Here is a 20,898-nt window from a genome sequence, read left to right as displayed (position 1 = left end):
GCCAGGAACAGCACCAGGCGTATCTAAAAATGAGGTGCCAACCTGGGGAAGCTGCAACACAGGACTACATACATGCTACAAAGCAGAAGCTGCATGCTATAGACAGGGCTAAGTGATCCCACAATCAACGGATCAGATCAAAGCTCTGCAGTCCTGTCACATCCAGTCGTGAATGTTGGTGGACCATTAAACAACTAACGGGAGGAGGAGGCTCCATGAATATCCCCATCCTCAATGATGGTGGAGCCCAGCACTTGAGTGCAAAAGGCAAGGCTGAAGCATTTGCAACCAACTTCAGCCAGAAGTGCCGAGTGGATGATCCATATCAGCCTACGCCCAAGGTCCCCACCATCACAGAAGTCAGTCTTCAGCCAATTCAATTCACTCCACGTGATATCAAGAAACAGCTGAGCGCACAGGATACAGCAAAGGCTATGGGCCCCGACAACATGCTGAAGACTTGTGCTCCAGAACTAGCCGCGCCGCTAATAAACCGGCTGTTCCAGTACAGCTACAACACTGGCATCTATCTGACAATGTGGAAAACTGCCCAGGTATGTCCTGTCCACAAAAAGCAGGACTAATCCAAACCAGCCAATTACCGCCCCATCAGTCTACTCTCAATCATCAGCAAAGTGATGGAAGGTGTCATCGACAGTGATATCAAGCGACACTTACCAATAACCTGCTCACTGATGCCCAGTTTGGGTTCCGCCAAGACCACTGGGTTCCCGACCTCATTACAGCCTTGGTCCAAACATGGACATTAGGAGCTGAATTCCAGAGGTGAGGTGAGAGTGACTGCCCTTGACATCAAGGCAGCATTTGACAGAGTCTGGCATCAAGGAGCCCTAGTAAAACTGAGAATCAGTGGGAAACGCTCCACTGGCTGGAGTCATACCTAGCACAAAGGAAGATGGTTGTGGTGATTGAAGGTCAATCATCACAGCCCCAGGACATCACTGCAGGAGTTCCTCAGGGCAGTGTCCTAGGCCCAACCACCTTCAGCTGCTTCATCAATGACATTCCCGCCAACATAAGGTCAGAAATGGGGATGTTTGCTGATGACTGCACAGTGTTCAGCGCCATTCACAACTCCTCAGATAATGAAGCAGTCCATGCCCGCATGCAACAAGATCTGAACGACGTTCAGGCTTGGGCTGATAAGTGGCAGGTAACATTCGCGCCACAGAAGTGCCAGAGAATGACTATCTCCAACAAGCGAGAGTCTAGCCACCTCCCCTTGACATTCAACGGCATTACCATCACCAAATTCCCCACCATCAACATCCTGGGGGTCACCATTGACCAGAAACTTAACTGGACCAGCCACATAAATACTGTGGCAACAAGAGCAGGTCAGAGGCTGGGTATTCTGTGGCGAGTTTCTCACCTCCTGACTCCCCAAAGCCTTTCCACCATCTACAAGGCACAAGTCAGGAGTGTGATGGAATACTCTCCACTTGCCTGGATGAGTGCAGCTCCAACAACACTGAAGAAGCTCAATACCATCCAGGACAAAGCAGCCCGCTTGACTGGCACCCCATCCACCACCTTAAACATTCACTCCCTCCACCACCGGCGCACTCTGGCTGCAGTGTGCACCATCTACAAGATGCACTGCAGCAACTCGCCAAAGCTTCTTCGGCAGCACCTCCCAAACCCGCGACCTCTTCCACCTAGAAGGACAAGGACAGCAGGTGCATGGGAACACCACCATCTCCAAGTTCCCCTCCAAGTCACACACCATCCTGACTTAGAAGTATATCGTCGTTCCTTCATCGTCGCTGGGTCAAAATTCTGGAACTCCCTCCCTAACAGCACTGTGGGAGCACCTTCACCACACGGACTGCAGCGGTTCAAGAAGGCGGCTCACCACCACCTTCTCAAGGGCAACTAGGAATGGGCAATAAATGCTGGCCTTGCTAGCGACACCCACATCCCATAAGCGAATTAAAAAAAAATTCTCAGTTCCTCACTCACTAGACCCTTGGTTCGCCACTATTTCCGAGAAGTTTTTTGCGTCTTCTTCCGTGAAGACAGACACAAAGTATTTGTTTAATTTCTCAGCCATTTCCTTATTCCCCATTATAATTTCTCCTGTCTCAGCCTGTAAGGAACCCACGTTTACTTTTGCTAATCTTTTCCTTTTTACATAACTATAGAAGCTTTTACAGTCTGTTTTTATGTCTCTCGCTAGTTTACTCTCATATTCTATTTTCCCTTTATCAATTTCTTGGTCCTCCTTTGCTGAATTCTAAAATCCTCCCAATCCTCAGGCTTACTACTCTTTTTGGCAACACTGTAAGCCTCTTCCTTTGATCTAATACTATCTTTAACTTCTCGTTAGCCTCGGTTGGGCCACTTTTCCTGTGGTGTTTTTGTACCTTAAAAGGAATGTGTATTTGTTGTTAATTATGTATTATTTCTTTAAATGCTAGCCATTGCTTCTCTATGGTCAACCTTTTAATGTAGTTTCCCAATCTACCATAGCCAACTTGCCCCTCATACCTATGTAGTTTGCTTTGTTTAGATTTAAGACCTTAGTTTCGGATTTAACTAAATCACTTTCAAACTCAATATAAAATTCTATCATATTATGGTCACTCTTCCCTAAAGGCTTCTTTACTACAAGGTTATTAGTTAACCCTTGTTGCACAATACTAGATCTAAAATAGCCTGTTCCCTAGTTGGTTCCTCAACATACTGATCTAGAAAACTACCTTGCATACATGCCTCCAGACTATTACTGCAAATTTGGTTTGCCCAGTCTATATGTAGATTAAAGTCCCCCATGATCACTGTATTACCCTCGTTACATGCGCCTCTAATTTCCTGATTATACTCTGTCCTACATTACAACTACTGTTCGGGGGCCTATAAACAACTCCCACCAATGTTTTCTGCCCCTTGCTGTTTAACTCCACCCAAACTGATTCTACTTCTTGATTTTCGGAGCTAAGATCCTTTCTCTCTCCTGTCTTTATCCCATCCTTTATCAGGGCTACCCCTCCTCCTTTTCCATTTTCCTATCTCTTCTAAAAGTTAAGTATCCTGGAATATTTAGTTCCCAACCTTGGCCACTTTGCAACCACGTCTCCGTAATGACTATTAGATCAAACCTGATCATTTCTATCTGCGCTATTAATTCATCTATTTTGTTGCCAATGCTTCGCGCATTCAGATATAGTGCCTTTAGCTTTGACTTATTTCTATTTTCCCTGATGTCACCTCAGTCACTGATGCCCTATGACCTTTGTTACTCTCTCTGTCCCTTCCTGACCCACTCTGCTTATTTTTACCCAAAACTCTACTCTGGAGCCTTGACATTTCTCTCGCTGCTTTTAAATTTACTCTTTCCTGAATCCTCCCACCCCCCTTCATTAGTTTAAAGCCCTGTCTACTGCCCCAGTTGTTCGGTTTGCCAGGACACTGGTCCCAGCCCGGTTTAAGTGGAGCCTGTCCCAACAGAACAGCTCCCTCTTTCCCCAGTACTGGTGCCAGTGCCCCATGAACTGAAACTGCACACACACACCCAACACTCAACCAGATATCCCCCAACCCAGCTGACACCCCCACACACACAAACAAGCGACACCTCCCAGCACCCGACACCATTCCCCCCACACACACCCCAATCCGACCCCTGCACAGACACACAAAACACATCCACCACCCTGCTACCAATGCACTTTAGCATTTGATACTCTTAACTCAGATTGCTCCCAGCACCAGTGACACAGACCGAGACAGCTGGCCTTCACCCTGCATTACACAGCTCCACACGCTCTCTCCAAACACAGCCGGGTTAGGAAGCACAGGACCCACAACTGTTCTGCTAAATTTGTAAAAATTTCACCCCCCCCTCTCCCCCAGCAGTACGTGTCATTGAAATCTTTCTGCAGCAGTCTCGAGCACATTCAAACAAGAAGCTGCTCATGTTCTCTAGTCAGAAGCGAACTCGAGTCAGCACGGATATTTATAGAGTATTTTGTGAACACATTACACGCAAGGAGGGTCAGTACATGGAACACTCAGCACCCACACATTCCTCCCGGATCCAGCCACTCTAAGGACAAGGTGTCACTCCCGTTCAACACAGCAGTGCAAGGTTCTCAGACAGACACGGCCATCAGCCTTGGAAGGAGCAGGAGCAGGTTGTTTCAGGGGGAGGGGTGGAGAGGTCACAGGGTAGAGAATCTTTCACAGGCTCCTCCAGATTTGGGAGGGGAAGGAAAACCAATGGGAAAGGTGGCAAACCAGGTAATGATGGTTACAAAGCTCCCTACCTGCTCCTTTTCGAGCATGTCTGACTTGCGCAAGATCTTCATGGCGTAGATGTGACCCGTGTCCTTCTTCTGTACGAGACGCACCTGTAAATGGCAGACAGCAAATCACCAACTGAGTCTTATTTTACTTCATTTGAACACAGCCGATTTAGTGTGTGTCAGCCGTGGCTCAGTGGGCAGCACTCTCGCCCAAGTCAGAAGGTTATGGGTTCAAGTCCCACTCCAGAGACCCGAGCCCATAATCCAGGCTGACACTCCAGTGCGGTGCGGAGGGAGTGCTGCACTGTCGGAGGTGCCGTCTTTCAGCGGAGACGTTAAACCGAGGCCCGGTCTGCCCCCTCAGGTGGACGTCAAAGATCCCATGGCACTATTTTGAAGAGTAGGGAAGTTCTCCCCGGTGTCCTGGCCAATATTTATCCCTCAATCAACATCACAAAAAAACAGATTATCTGGTTATTACCTCATTGCTGCTTGTGGGATCTTGCGGTGTTGCAAACCGGCTGCAGCGTTTCCTATATTACAACAGTGACTACACTTCAAAAAGTACTTCATTGACTGTAAAGCACTTTGGGATGTCCTGAATTCGTGAAAGGCGCTGAAGAAATACAAAGTATTTCTTACCGGTTAACTGAAAACCCACCAAACTTCAACAAGTGTGAAATGCCGGCTGATTCGCCACTGATCAGAAGTTTAGTCAAAGCTATATTAAAAGGGATTCTAGCCATGGGATGCATTGAGGGCTAGTGAGGAGACAGCACAGTCTCACAATGCGCTCCCAGTAAATGCCACATGCCCCACAAGATGTGGATTTCTCTATTCCTGAACAAATCGCTCAGACAGTCTGGATGGGCCCTTCCAGTGGTCAGATTTATTACAAAGAGTAGGTCAGGTCAGTCTTACCTCCCCGAATGCGCCTCGACCTATGACCTTTAGGGATTCAAAATCATCCAGCCCCAGTCTGGTCCTTTTCAGCCGCAAGAACTCAGTCTCCTTCCTGGCATGTTGGGATCTTCTCATCCGCTTCTAGAGTTAACAGGGAACATTTAGTCAAACCCAAACATGGGCAAAGTTCCAGGTATTCTACACAGCCCACCGTTCCCAATATCACAACCGGAAGCACCAATCCAGAGTCGGTGGGGTAGAACAGCACCTGCCAAACCTGCCGCTTCGAAGGGCAAGGGCAACAGGGGCATGGGGACACCACCACCTCCAAGTTACACACCATCCTGACTTGGAAGTATATCGTCGCTGGACCAAAATCCTGAAACTCCCTCCCTAAAAGCACTGTGGCAGTACCTTCACCACACGGACTGCAGCGGTTCAAGGCAGCCCATCACCACCTCCCCTGGGCAACTAGGGATGGGCAATAAATGCACATCCCAAGAATGAACTTAGCAAAAGGACAGGCAAAACCTCTCAAGTCAAAGTGATGGGAGCAGTGCAATAGGTTACTACGGAAATGCGAGGTAGATGGATTGAATGGCCTCCCTCATCTGTACTGATCTTTGTGATAACCACATATCACATCCTCCAGGGCCCCGTCCCCAGGGTACACGGGGCCCCGTCCCCAGGGTACACGGGGCCCCCGTCCCCAGGGTACACGGGGCCCCCGTCCCCAGGGTACACGGGGCCCCCGTCCCCAGGGTACACGGGGCCCTCGTCCCCAGGGTACACGGGGCCCCCGTCCCCAGGGTACACGGGGCCCCGTCCCCAGGGTACACGGGGCCCTCGTCCCCAGGGTACACGGGGCCCCCGTCCCCAGGGTACACGGGGCCCCGTCCCCAGGGTACACGGGGCCCCGTCCCCAGGGTACACGGGGCCCCCGTCCCCAGGGTACACGGGGCCCCCGTCCCCAGGGTACACGGGGCCCCCGTCCCCAGGGCCCCCGTCCCCAGGGTACACGGGGCCCCCGTCCCCAGGGTACACGGGGCCCTCGTCCCCAGGGTACACGGGGCCCCCGTCCCCAGGGTACACGGGGCCCCCGTCCCCAGGGTACACGGGGCCCCGTCCCCAGGGTACACGGGGCCCCCGTCCCCAGGGTACACGGGGCCCCCGTCCCCAGGGTACACGGGGCCCCCGTCCCCAGGGCCCCCGTCCCCAGGGTACACGGGGCCCCCGTCCCCAGGGTACACGGGGCCCTCGTCCCCAGGGTACACGGGGCCCCCGTCCCCAGGGTACACGGGGCCCCGTCCCCAGGGTACACGGGGCCCCCGTCCCCAGGGTACACGGGGCCCCCGTCCCCAGGGTACACGGGGCCCTCGTCCCCAGGGTACACGGGGCCCCGTCCCCAGGGTACACGGGGCCCCGTCCCCAGGGTACACGGGGCCCCCGTCCCCAGGGTACACGGGGCCCCCGTCCCCAGGGTACACGGGGCCCCCGTCCCCAGGGTACACGGGGCCCCGTCCCCAGGGTACACGGGGCCCCGTCCCCAGGGTACACGGGGCCCCGTCCCCAGGGTACACGTGTACACAGAGCCCCGTGCTAGTCCTGGGAGACAGGCCATTCCCTGAATACATCGATCCCAGCGAATCCCTTTATCATTTTAAACCCCTCGATTAGATCACCCCGCTGAGTGCGGAGTTGAGGTCGAGATCAGTCATGACCTGATTGAATGGCACAACAGGCAAAGGGACTAAATATCTGACTCCTGTTCCTAGGAATGCTAATCCTGCATCATATACAAATCAGGTTACAAGCAACTTGCTGTCGACTCCCTTGCCCACCCACAGTCGGGGTCCTGGTCAGTTTTACGATACACCTGCTAGGCACTAGGAAAACGATCGCTTGTAGCAGTTAGTTTACCAGGTCCAGACCGAACTGAAACGTCACACCAGCATCACAACTGGAGAGAAGCTTCTCGCTGGACTGCGGTGTCTTTTTACAGTTGTGCAAAAGAAAACTACACAAGTACAACTGACTACAAATTCATTGCAATTTTAACACTGCACATTAACAAGCAAGACTGTATTATATCTCACTGATGTGGCTCAGTGGGTAACACTCGCATCTGAGAGCGAAGGTTGCGAGTATAAGTCCCACTAGAGACTAGAGCACAAAATCTAGTGCTACACTGTCAGCGGTACCGTCTTTCAGGTGAGGCGTTAAACCGAGGCCCCGTCTGCCCTCTCAGGTGGACATAAAAGATCCCACGGCAATATTTTGAAGACGAGCAGGGGTGTTCTCCCAGAGTCCTGGGCAATATTTATCCCTCAACCAACATAACTAAAACAGATGATCTGGTCATTTATCTCATTGCTGTTTATGGGAGCTTGCTGTGTGCAAATTGGCTGCCATGTTTCCCACATTACAACAGTGACTACACTTCAGTACTTCATTGGCTGTAAAGCACTTTGGCCCAGCCAATAGGCTTTGAAAGGCACTATAGAAATGCTGCCACATGCAGCAGCTAAATCAGGTTTCTACTGACTTAGACCAACAGAGCTTGCTGAAAGAACAGTGCCACCACGGGCACAGGGCTTCTCACTTCACCCGAGCTAGTCTTGGCCTAGCCAAGACTAAAAGCCAAACTAAACACGATTACCTCGTCATCTCCTAGGCCTTCTTCTTCCATTACTTTTTCCAACTTCCGTTGCCTAAAGAAACAAAAAGTTGTCAAGATAAATAAACCCCACTATTTAAAAAAGGTGGTAGAGAAAAAATGGGGAATTATAGACCGGTAAGTCTAACATCAGTAGTGGGGAAAATGCTAGAGTCCATTATAAAAGATGTAATAGCAGAGCACTTGGAAAACAGTGACAGGATTGGACAAAGTCAACATGGATTTACAAAAGGTAAATTGTGCTTGACTAATCTACTGGAATTTTGAGAGGATGTAACTGGTAGAATAGATAAGGGAGAACCAGTGGATGTGTTGTATTTGGACTTTCAGAAGACTTTCAATAAGGTCCCGCATAAGAGACTAGCGTGCAAAGTTAAAGCACACGGGATTGGGGGCAAGGTACTGACTTGGATAGAGAACTGGTTGGCAGAAAGGAAGCAAAGAGTTGGAATAAAAGGGTCTTTTTCCGAGTGGCAGGCAGTGGCTGGTGGGGTACCGCAGGGATCGGTGCTAAGACCCCAGCTATTCACAATATATATTAAATGATCTAGACGAGGGAACTAGATGTAATATCTCCAAGTTTGCAGACGACACAAAGCTGGGTGTGCATGTGTGCTGTGAGGAGGATGCAGAGAAACTCCAGTATGATTTGGACAAGTTGGGCGATTGGGCAGATGCAGTATAATGTGGATAAATGCGAGGTTATCCACTTCGGTGGCAAAAACAGGAAGACAGATTATCTGAACGGCAATAGATTGGGAAAAGGGGAAGTGCAGCGAGACCTGGGTGTCCTTGTGCACCAGTCGCTGAAGGTAAGCATGCAGGTGCAGCAGGCGGTTAAGAAGGCAAATGGTATGTTGGCCTTCATAGCGAGAGGATTCGAGTACAGGAGCAAGGATGTCTTGCTGCAGTTGTACAGGGCCTTGGTGAGACCACATCTTGAGTATTGTGTGCAGTTTTGGTCGCCTTATCTGAGGAAGGATGTTCTTGCCATGGAGGGAGTGCAGTGAAGATTCACCAGACTGATACCTGGGATGGCAGGAATGACGTATGAGGAGAGATTGGGTCGATTGGGCTTGTACTCGCTGGAGTTTAGAAGAATGAGAGGGGACCTCATTGAAACTTATAAAATTCTAACAGGACTAGACAGACTAGATGCAGGAAGGATGTTCCCGATGGCTGGGGAGTCCAGAACCAGGGCTCACAGTCTAAGGATAAGGGGTAAGCTATTTAGGACTGAGATAGGGAGGAATTTCTTCACCCAGAGAGTGGTGAACCTGTGGAATTCTCTACCACAGAAGGCAGTGGAGGCCAATTCATTAAATATATTCAAGAAGGAGTTAGATATATTTCTTAAGGCTAAAGGGATCAAGGGATAGGGGAGAAGGCAGGGACAGGGTACTGAATTTGGATGATCAGCCATGATCTCGTTGAATGGCGGAGCAGGCTCGAGGGGCCGAATGGCCTACTCCTATGTTTCTATAAAGATTCCCAGTGCTTTGGGCAGAATTCCCATTTCAAACAAACAGTGACTCCACTTCAAGAAGTACGTCATTGGCTGTAAAGCGCTTCGAGACGTCCGGTGGTCGTGAAAGGCGCTATACAAATGCATGTCTTTCTTTTTCTATCAAGTCAGCATTAGAAAGGCGACCAGCTCAGTTTACAGAAGCAGTATCCAACCAAGGCCGGGAGTCGGGGCAGAGGGCGAGAGCAATTAGCACCCACCCCCCTCCAAAAACAATTACATGGAAAAAAAAATTGAGGGAAGTTACATTCCAATTATTCCTTCATTAACTATGCAAATTTCTGGTAACATACCACTACATAGGCTGCGTCACCTCAGTGAGCGTGCACAAGATTTAGCATACAAGTCTTTCCATTTCCCCACGTAGATCGACACCCCATCCACCACCATAAACATTCACTCCCTCCACCACCGGCGCACTCTGGCTGCAGTGTGTACCATCTACAAGATGCACTGCAGCAACTCGCCAAGACTTCTTCGGCAGCACCTCCCAAACCCGCGACCTCTTCCACCTAGAAGGACAAGGGCAGCAGGCACATGGGAACGCCACCACCTCCAAGTCACACACCATCCCGACATGAACATAGTCATGGGCATTGCTGGCAAGACCAGCATTTATTGCCCATCCCTAGTTGCCCTCCAGAAGGTGGTGGTGAGCCGCCTTGAACCGCTGCAGTCCGTGTGGTGAAGGTGCTCCCACAGTGCTGTTAGGGAGGGAGTTCCAGGATTTTGACCCAGCGACGATGAAGGAACAGCCGATATACTTCCAAGTCAGGATGATGTGTGACTTGGAGAGGAACTTGGAGGTGGTGGTGTTCCCATGTGCCTGCTGCCCTTGTCCTTCTAGGTGGAAGAGGTCGCGGGTTTGGGAGGTGCTGCCGAAGAAGCCTTGGCAAGTTGCTGCAGTGCATCTTGTAAATGGTGCACACTGCAGCCACGGTGCGCCGGTGGTGAGGGATTGAATGTTTAAGGTGGTGGATGGGGTGCCGATCAGCAGGCTGCTTTGTCCTGGATGGTGTCGAGCTTCTTGAGTGTTGTTGGAGCTGCACTCATCCAGGCAAGTGGAGAGTATTCCATCACACTCCTGACTTGTGCCTTGTAGATGGTGGAAAGGCTTTGGGGAGTCAGGAGGTGAGCCAGTCGCCGCAGAATACGTAGCTTATAACTTGCTATAGTAACCACAACATTTACGGGGCTGGTCCAGTTGAGTTTTTGGTTAATAGCGACTCCAGGATGTTGAAGGTGGGGGATTTGATGATGGTATCAAGCGGAGGTGCTCAGACTAGCTGTTGTTGGAGATGGTCCTGGCACTTGTGCGGCAGGAATCCAATGGGGTTAGGAATTGAAATGTTATATTTTTACACACAAGGAATATTACAGATTACACGATAGCACCAGTCCTTTCTTCCTTTTTAAACAGTGGGCCCAGGTGGATGACGGGGTGTATAACACAAGAGGGGATACACGGGACTTTGAACATGCTCCACCAGAGGGCAATGTCGACACACACACACACGCAGACCAAGTTCCCTGCCTTTTGAAATCATCTCTCATACATTACTTACAAACTACAAGTTTATCTTCCATTACGTCAATGTGGTTTTTTTAAACTGAAAACTGGCTGTTTTTTCTCCTTTCAGTCTTGTCCAAGTCCTTTCCTGAAGCCTGTTCACCCAAAGCCTCACCTAGAGCTCAGTGAGAGCAGGGATGAAAGGGCAACACCTCGCTTTCGTGCCTTCGGCTATGGAGGGGCGGTGAGCCAGGGCTCCTGCTCATGATCACGATCCAGCAGTGAATGAGCAAGAGTACACACCAGGACAGGGCACTATGGGACTCCACTGTGATTCCACTCCTACCACACTCATTCAAGGTTCACACTCACACATAAACAATGGTCACTCGGGCCAGCTACTGGGGTGATCAGCACCATAGAAATTAGCGCCTAGCAAACAGTCAACATCATGAAAGGAAAAGGCCTCAGCCTGTTCACTGCTCATAGTGAACTCCTTTCACTCTTAGTTAAAACGTGGGGTGTGTCTTGCGTCATGTGCTTTTGTGCAATCAGATTGGCGTATGCTGATCACATGGTATTGTCACTTGGTGAGCAGAATCCAATCAGATCAGAAGCATAAAGCTGTCACCTTTGACCCCACAAGGGCCTTCTTTCCATTCACGCCAACTCTAGATTCAGTCTCCCAACTGACTGCTCACAGCCCAAGTATTGCCCCTCAGCTCAGCACCCACACGTCAAGCCGGAGAGCATTCAACCTAATCTTCAGACCCCACGACCCTCGGTATTTACACACAACCTCTCTGTTGTGTACTCCTGGTTCAAACCCCAGGCCAAGGGGACCCCCCACCGCCCCGACACCCCCACCCCGGGCCGAGGGGGGCGCGGCCCCCCCCGACACCCCCACCCCGGGCAGAGGGGGCACGGCCCCCCCGACACCCCCACCCCGGGCCGAGGGGGGCACGGCCCCCCCGACACCCCCACCCCGGGCCGAGAGGGCACGGCCCCCCCGACACCCCCACCCCGGGCCGAGGGGGGGCACGGCCCCCCCCCGACACCCCCACCCCGGGCCGAGGGGGCACGGCCCCCCCCCCCCGGGCCGAGGGGGGCACGGCCCCCCCGACACCCCCACCCCGGGCTGAGAGGGCACGGCCCCCCGACACCCCCACCCCGGGCCGAGGGGGGCACGGCCCCCCCGACACCCCCACCCCGGGCCGAGGGGGCACGGCCCCCCCGACACCCCCACCCCGGGCCAAGGGGGGCACGGCCCCCCGACACCCCCACCCCGGGCCGAGGGGGGCACGGACCCCCCCGACACCCCCCACCCCAGGCCGAGGGGGGGGCACGGACCCCCCCGACACCCCCACCCCAGGCCGAGGGGGGGGCACGGCCCCCCCCGACACCCCCACCCCGGGCCGAGGGGGCACGGCCCCCCCGACACCCACACCCCGGGCCGAGGGGGCACGGCCCCCCCGACACCCACACCCCGGGCCGAGGGGGGCACGGCCCCCCAGACACCCCCACCCCGGGCTGAGGGGGGCATGGCCCCCCCGACACCCCCACCCCGGGCCGAGGGGGGCGCGGCCCCCCCCGACACCCCCACCCCGGGCCGAGGGGGCACGGCCCCCCCGACACCCACACCCCGGGCCGAGGGGGGCGCGGCCCCCCCGACACCCCCACCCCGGGCCGAGGGGGCACGGCCCCCCCGACACCCCCACCCCGGGCCGAGGGGGCACGGCCCCCCCGACACCCCCACCCCGGGCCGAGGGGGGCACGGCCTCCCCCCGACACCCCCACCCCGGGCCGAGGGGGGCACGGCCCCCCCCCGACACCCCCACCCCGGGCCGAGGGGGCACGGCCCCCCCCCGACACCCCCACCCCGGGCCGAGGGGGGCACGGCCCCCCCCCCCCCGACACCCCCACCCCAGGCCAACACCCCCACCCCAGGCCGAGGGGGCACGGCCCCCCGACACCCCCACCCCAGGCCGAGAGGGCACGGCCCCCCGACACCCCCACCCCAGGCCGAGGGGGGGGCACGGCCCCCCGACACCCCCACCCCAGGCCGAGGGGGGGCACGGCCCCCCCCCGACACCCCCACCCCGGGCCGAGGGGGGCATGGCCTCCCTGACACCCCCACCCCGGGCCGAGGGGGGCACGGCCCCCCCGACACCCCCACCCCAGGCCGAGAGGGCACGGCCCCCCGACACCCCCACCCCAGGCCGAGGGGGGGGGCACGGCCCCCCGACACCCCCACCCCAGGCCGAGAGGGCACAGCCCCCCGACACCCCCACCCCAGGCCGAGAGGGCACGGCCCCCCGACACCCCCACCCCAAGCCGAGGGGGCACGGCCCCCCGACAGCCCCACCCCAGGCCGAGAGGGCACGGCCCCCCGACACCCCCACCCCAGGCCGAGAGGGCACGGCCCCCCCCGACACCCCCACCCCGGGCCGAGGGGGGCGCGGCCCCCCCCCCCGACACCCCCACCCCAGGGGGTCACAGCTCTCCAACCCCCAGTCTGTGCCGTCGGCCCAGGTTGGGCCCTCAGCCTGGGCTGAATTAGATGACCTCAGCTGGAATGGAGTGCCGCAGCCATCCTCAGCATCACTGGGCTTGGGAGGGTGATGATCGGCGGGTGCTACTCTCCTCGTCACGGTCACTGGACGGGTGCGTGTGAATGTTGGGTGAGGGCACGATTGGACACGGCCACGATGACCCCCTTGGTTCAACAGCCCGTTAACATTCACCACGCAGGCTGACAGGTGAAGGGGCCCTTGTGCAAGGTTAATAGAGAGGGTGACTGGCACCTACGGCACTGTGCACATCCCAGCGGGTGTCAGGAGGAGGAGGAAATTGGAAGGAAAACATTAAAAGAATGCAACAGGAAAAATACAAAGGGACTGTTTTCAGGACGTGCACTTCCTTCCATCAGTGCTGAGGAAGCAAGGAGCTGCCTTATGACTGATTGCATTTTAAACATGGTTTAAATAGTTACTCCACATCACTCGATGATTGTATGACTTGAGATGCTGCTTTTAATGTCGTGATCTGAGGCCCCAAATCCTTCACCCAGTCCAAGTATAATTACCACCTGGTTACCCAAGTGCACCACCTCACATTTACTGGCATTCAATTCCATCCGATACCTTTTTTTCGACCATTCCACCATTTTATCAATATCCCTTTGCGGCTTCCTTTGGTCCCCAGAATTATTAACTAAGCCTCCTGTTTCAGTGTCACCTGCAAATATGGACACCACTCCCTCGAAGCCAATATCCAAAAGTGATCCCAGAACAGAACCCTGTTTTTCACTACGACTGCTACTACGATTATCGCAGTAAAACGTACCATTGCGCTTCACAGAAGTATTAGAAGACAAAAAATTTGACAGAGCAACAGAAGGAGAAATTAGGGCAGGTCACCAAAAGCTTGGTCAAAGAGGTAGGTATTAAGGAGTGTCTTAGAGGGGGAAAGAGGCAGAAAGTTTTAGGGAGGGAATTCCAGAGCTTAAGGCCTAGATAACAGAAGGCACGGCCACCAATGGTTCAGTGATTATAATCAGGGCAGAATTAGAGGAGCACAGATATCTTGGGGTGGTGGGGCTGGAGGAGATTACAGAGATAGGAAGGGGCGAGGCCATTGAGGGATTTGAACACAAGGATGAGAATTTTGAAATCGAGGCGTTGCTTAACTGGGAGCCAATGTAGGTCAGCGAGCACTGGGGTGATGGTGAACAGAACTTGGTGCGAGTTAGGACACAGGCAGCCGAGTTTTGGAAGAGTCAAGTCTAGAGATCACAAAGGCATGGATGAGGGTTTCGGCAGCGGATGAGCTGAGGCAGGGGCAGAGACAGGCGATGTTACGGAGGTGGAAGTAGGCGGTCTGAGTGATAGAGCGGATATGTGGTCGGAAGCTCATTTCCGGGTTAAATATGATACCAAGGTTGCAAACAGTGTGGTTCAGCCTCAGACAGATGTTACAGAGAGGGATGGAGTCAGTGGCTTGGGAACAGAGTTTGTGGCAGGGACTGAAAACAATGGCTTCGGTCTTCCCAAGATTTAATTGGAGAAAATTTTTGCTCATCCAGAACTGGATATCGGACAAGCAGTCTGACAATTTAGAGACTGTGGAGGGGTCGAGAGAAGTGGTAGTGAGGTAGAGCTGGGTGCCGTCAGCTTAAGTGTGGAAGCTGAGGCTGTGTTTTCGGATGATGTCGCCAAGGGGCAACATGTAGATAGATAAAGTCAAGATGGCGGCCGAGACGGTCCAGTGCTAGCGCGCTCTCCCTGCTTCGGGCGGCCCGCTCTCGCCGCTCGCTCCCGCAACCGGAGCGAAGTGTTCGGCGAGTCGGGCGGAGGCAGCGCAGCGCGGCGAGCAGCAGCAGCAGCCACGACGACCCGCTGGAGCACGTCGGCCGGCAGCTCCTCGGCGGGAAGGCATTCCGACTGGGAGGAGGGGAGCCGAGCATGGAGGCCGGACCGTGAGAGGGAGAAGCAGGCCCCGGGCCGTCGGACCGTGGAGCCGGCGACGGTGAGGAGGAGGCCGCGGCGACCGGAGCATTCACATCCCGACGATGTGTTCGGCGAGCCGGGCGGAGGCAGCGCAGCGCAACGAGCAGCAGCAGCAGCCACGACGACCCGCTGCAGCACGTCGGCTGGCAGCTCCATGGCAGGAAACTCGCAGTCCGACTGGGAGGAGGGGAGCCGGGCATGGCGGCCAGAGGTCGGATCGTGAGCGGGAGAAGCAGGCCACCACACGTGGAGCCGGCAACAGTGAGGAGGAGGCCGCGGTGACGAGGAGGACGGAGCGGCTGAGGGACATCGTGCTCCCACTGCCACTGGATGCCATTGAATTGACTCTCTGAACACGGCGCTGTATGTATAGCTGACGTGTCCCTACGGGGAGTAAGCATTCCATTGTACTAGTACTAGTACTGGTTACATATGGCAAATAAAATTGAATTGAAATAGGAGGTGGGGGACACCAGAGATAACAATGCGGGAGTGGAAAGAGAGGCCGTTGCAGGTGATTCTCTGGCTACGATTAGATAGGTAAGAATGGAACCAGGCGAGTGCAGTCACACGCAGCCGGTGGAGAGGCGTTGGAGAAGGATGGAGTGGTCAACCGTGTCAAAGGCTGCAGACAAGTCAAGAAGGATGAGGAGGAATAGTTTACCTGTGTCACAGCCACAAAGGATGTAATTTGTGACTTTGAGGAGAGCCGATTCAGTACTGTGGCGGGACAGAAACCGGATTGGAGGGATTCAAACATGCAGTTGCTGGAAAGATGGGCACGGATTTAGGAGACGACAACATGTTCAAGGACTTGGGAGAGGAAAGGGAGGCTGGAGATGGGGCGTAGTATGCAAGGACAGAGGGGGTCAAGGGTTGGTTTTTTGAGAGGGGTGATGACGGCAGATTTGAGGGAGAGGGGGACAGTACTCGAGGAGAGAGAACCATTAACAATATCAGCTAACATGGGAGCCAGAAAAAGAAGTTGGGTGGTCAGCAGTTTGGTGGGAATAGGGTCGAGGGAGCAGGAAGTGAGTCTCATGGACAAGATGAGCGCGGAGAGGTCATGAGGGGGGATCGGAGAGAAACTGGAGAAAGATGTTCAGGGCTAGGGCAGGGTTGAACCTTAGAGAAAGTTTGTCCTGGTGGGCTAGGGGAAGGAAGGGAAGTGGCTGATCGGATGGTCTCAATCTTGGAGACAAAGAGGTCCATGAGCTCCTCACACTTGTTGTCAGAGGTGAGGGTGGAGGAGACAGGGGAGAGGGGTTTAAGAAGACAGTTAGCCGTGGAGAATAGAAGCCGGGGTTTATCTGTGCATTCCAGAATGATTCTGGAATAGTGAGCAGTTTTGGCAGACGAGAGGAGCGCCCGATAATGCTTTATCTGGTCCAGCCAGATCTGGCAGGAAATGGCTAAACCAGTTTTCCGCCATAGCCGTTCACATCTCCGTCCCTTGGAACTAAGGGAGCGAAGATGAGAGCCGTACCAGGGAGAACGGCCAGGGCGAGAGAGAGTAATTGTTTTAATAGGGACTAGGGCAAAGGTGGTGGTGAGGGTGTGGTTGAGCAGATCGGTAGCTGCACTTCCAATCACCCTGACACACTGCCCGCAACTTCTCCTGTTTCCTCACTTCTAACCAGTTTTAAATCCAATTTGCTCTCCTCCCCTGAATTCCATATCCCTTAACCTTCTCCAGCCTTGTCAAAGGCTTTCTGCAGGTCCATGTTCACCACATCCACCGCATTCCCCCATCCACCATATCTGTCACCTCATCAAAGGATCTATCCGATTTGTCAAGTATGATCTTCCTTTCTGAAATCAGTGTTGGCTCCTTCTCTTCATCTAGATATTTAGTAATTTTATCCTTAATTAAAGATTCCAGAACTTTCCTGACCACAGACGCTGAACTAACTGTCCTGTAATTACCTGGTTCGCTCTGGTCCTTTTTGACAATGGCTATCTGATGCGCCATCAATTACTCAAAAGACTGAGGTTGAGCGAGTAACAACCAGGCTTTTATTAACTAAAGAATGAAGGTCTAGTCTCGAGTGGTCGACCCGTCCAGAATACTAAGGGACTGGGAGGTAGTCACTTATATACCTGGAATAGTGGGAGGAGTCAGCCGAGGCATGTCCAGACCTGTACCTAGTGGAATACACATACACATACAGACAGGTATAACAGTGGTTTACCACATTCACCCCTTGTTTAAAAATGAGTCCGGCGGGGTGAAGTGTATTTAAAAGTTCGTGTATTGGAGTCTCTCCGGAGGTCTTGTCTGCCGCTGTGATCGACGTGGCGACGGCAGGGGTGGTGGAGCTTCCGGCGTCGCGTCCCGTGTAGGCTAGGGCCCTGGAGTGTAGTCCTCGTGGGTGACGGTCCAAGGCGAGCCGGCTGCTGGGGTTGGATATCGGGTCGTGGGGGGGGGGGGGGGTGGTAATGGGTAGTGGGTTACAGCGGTCCCCGAGGGTGCGAGGTCTCGTATGGAGACTGTGTCCTCCCGTCCTACAGCGGTCCCCGAGGGTGCGAGGTCTCGTATGGAGACTGTGTCCTCCCGCCCGTCCGGGTACGCAATGTAAGCGTACTGGGGGTTGGCGTGGAGGAGGTCGACCCTCTCGACCAGGGGGGCCGTTTTATTGGCCCTCACGTGTCTTCTCAGTAGTACCGGCCCTGGGAACGTCAGCCATGGCGGTAACGATGTCCCCGATGTGGACTTCCTTGGGAAGACAAACATTTTCTCGTGAGGGGTGGCATTGGTGGCAGTGCAGAGCAGTGACCGAATCGAGTGGAGCGCATCGGGGAGCACCTCCTGCCAGCGGGAGGTCGGAAGGCCCCTAGACTTTAAGGCTAGTAGGGCGGCCTTCCAAACTGTTGCATTCTCTCTTTCCACCAGTCCGTTCCCCCGGGGGTTGTAACTGGTGGTCCTGCTTGTGGCTATACCCCTAGCGAGCAGGTACTGGCGGAGTTCATCGCTCATAAACGATGAACCCCGGTCGCTATGGATATAGCTGGGGAAACCGAACAGGGTGAAGAGGCTGTTCAGAGATTTAATGACCGTGGCACTGGTCATGTCCGAGCAGGGGATAGCGAACGGGAAACGGGAGTACTCGTCAATGATGTTGAGGAAGTACACATTGCGGTCGGAGGAGGGGAGAGGCCCTTTAAAATCGACGCTCAGGCGTTCGAAAGGGCGGGTGGCTTTTATCAGGTGGGCTCTGTCTGGTCTATAAAAGTGCGGTTTGCACTCAGCACAGACTTGGCAGTTCTTGGTCATGGTCCTGACCTCCTCGATGGAGTAAGGCAGGTTGCGGGCCTTGATGAAGTGGAAGAACCTGGTGACCCCCGGGTGGCAGAGGTCATTGTGGAGGGCCCTCAGCCTATCGATCTGCGCGCTGGCGCAGGTGCCACGCGATAGGGCATCTGGGGGTTCACTGAGCTTCCCAGGCCGGTACAAGATCTCGTAGTTGTAGGTGGAAAGTTCGATTCTCCACCTCAAGATCTTGTCATTTTTGATTTTGCCCCTCTGCTTGTTGTTGAACATAAAAGCAACTGAACGCTGGTCAGTGAGCAGGGTAAATCATTTTCCGGCCCGGTAGTGCCTCCAATGACGCATAGCCTCCACAATAGCCTGGGCCTCCTTCGCGACCGCGGAGTGTCTGGTCTCCGGGCCCTGGAGGGTTCGTGAGAAGAATGCCACAGGTCTCCCCGCCTGATTAAGGGTGGCGGCCAGGGCGAAGTCGGACGCATCGCTTTCCACCTGGAAGGGGATGGATTCGTCCACTGCGTGCATGGTGGCTTTGGCAATGTCCTCCTTGATACGGTGGAAGGCCAAGCGGGCCTCTGCCGTCAGGGGAAAAGAGGTGGATTTGATCAGCGGACGGGCTTTGTCTGCATAGTAGGGGACCCACTGGGCGTAGTAGGAAAAAACCCTAGGCACCTCTTCAGGGCTTTTAGGCAGTGGGGCAGTGGGAGTTCCATAAGGGGACGCATCCAGTCCGGGTCGGGACCGATGACCCCGTGTTCCACAACACAGCCAAGGATGGCGAGGCGGTCTGTGCGGAATATGCACTTCTCCGTGTTATATGTCAGGTTCAGGAGTTGGGCGGTGCGGAGGAATTTCTCGAGGTTTGCGTCATGGTCCTGCAAGTCATGGCCGCAGATGGTCACATTGTCTAGGTAAGGGAAAGTGGCCTGCAGCACGTTTTGATCGACCATCCGGTCCATCTCCCTTTGGAAGACGGAGACCCCGTTGGTAACGCCGAAGGGAACCCTAAGGAAGTGATAGAGGCGGCCGTTTGCCTCAAAAGCAGTATACTGGCGGTCTTCAGGGCGGATGGGGAGCTGGTGGTACGCTGATTTCAGGTCAATGGTCGAAAAGACGCGGTACTGCGCGATCTGGTTGACCATGTCAGCTATGCGGGGGAGTGGGTAGGCATCCAGCAGGGTGTAGCGGTTTATTGTTTGGCTGTAGTCGATGACCAGGCGTTGTTTCTCGCCGGTCTTAACGACCACAACCTGGGCTCGCCAGGGGCTGGAGCTGCCCTCAATAATCCCCTCCTTCAGGAGCCGCTCCACTTCGGTTTTGATGAAAACCCTGTCCGCGGCACTGTATCGCCTGCTCTTTGTGGCGATGGGCTTACAGTCGGGGGTGAGGTTAGCAAACAGTGGGGGGGGTGGGACTCGGAGTGTGGAGAGGTTGCATCTGGTGCGCAGCGGGCAATTTGGAGGCTGCTGGCTGCGGACTGTGAGTGGGGGGAGGGGGCCACCGTACGCCATCGTAACGCTTTTGAGGTGGCACTGGAAATCCAACCCCAGTAGGACGGCAGCGCAGAGGTCGGGCAGGACCAGGAGTTTAAAATGATTGAACACAGTCCCGTCTACTACTAGTGTCACCACGCAGTAGCCGCCAATGTCCGCTCACTGGGACTCGGAAGCCATAGAAATCCGCTGGTGCGCAGGCAGGACTGGGAGAGAGCAACGCCGCACCGTGTCGGGGTGGATGAAGCTCTCTGTGCTCCCGGAGTCAAAAAGGCAGTTTATTGCATGGCCGTTTACCTTAACGTCCATTTTGGACCGAGCTAGTTGGTGCGGTCTCGTTTGGTCCAGCGTAACAGAGGCCAGCGTAGGGGTCGGTGTGTCGCTGCGGGTATCAGATGGGGGGGGGGGGTTGGCGGTCTGCTGCGTCCCGGCTGGTGTCCAAGATGGCGGCGTCCATGATTCCCATGTGGCTGGAGTCGTCCAAGATGGCTGCTGCTGCGGTGGTTCGCACATGGCTGGGGAGGCCCAAGATGGCGGCCTGCACGGCCCACACGCAGCGCTGTTGGGGGCCCAAGATGGCGGCTCGCCCGGCCCACACGCGGCGCTGCTGGCGTTCGGGGTGGCTTTGGCCTTGCAGACGCTGGCGTAGTGTCCCTTTTTCCCGCAGCCCGAGCAGGTCGCATTCTTCGCCGGGCAGCGCGCTCTGGGGTGTTTGGCCTGGCCACAGAAGTAGCATTTCTGGCCTTGGG

The 20,898-nt window shown here is 54.9% G+C and overlaps 1 protein-coding gene across 6 annotated transcripts in view; it reads right to left on the bottom strand.

The window, feature by feature from the left end:
• Positions 1-20,898, bottom strand: part of LOC147105419 (serine/threonine-protein kinase 38) — a 175,617-nt gene that overhangs the window by 63,342 nt on the left and 91,377 nt on the right. For all 6 annotated transcript variants that reach the window (XM_086011719.1, XM_086011717.1, XM_086011718.1 and 3 more), the window contains 3 exons: positions 7,831-7,882; positions 5,190-5,312; positions 4,290-4,373 (listed from right to left, as the gene is read on the bottom strand). In XM_086011719.1, the coding sequence (XP_085867845.1) occupies positions 4,290-4,373; positions 5,190-5,312; positions 7,831-7,882 (259 nt within the window). The remainder of the gene's footprint in view (positions 1-4,289; positions 4,374-5,189; positions 5,313-7,830; positions 7,883-20,898) is intronic.

Source organism: Somniosus microcephalus, chromosome 18 (genome assembly GCF_052327205.1).
Source record: "Somniosus microcephalus isolate GS21.2 chromosome 18, FLI_Smic_1.0, whole genome shotgun sequence".
Classification (NCBI taxonomy): domain Eukaryota; kingdom Metazoa; phylum Chordata; class Chondrichthyes; order Squaliformes; family Somniosidae; genus Somniosus; species Somniosus microcephalus.
This window is presented reverse-complemented; position numbering and strand designations above follow the sequence as displayed.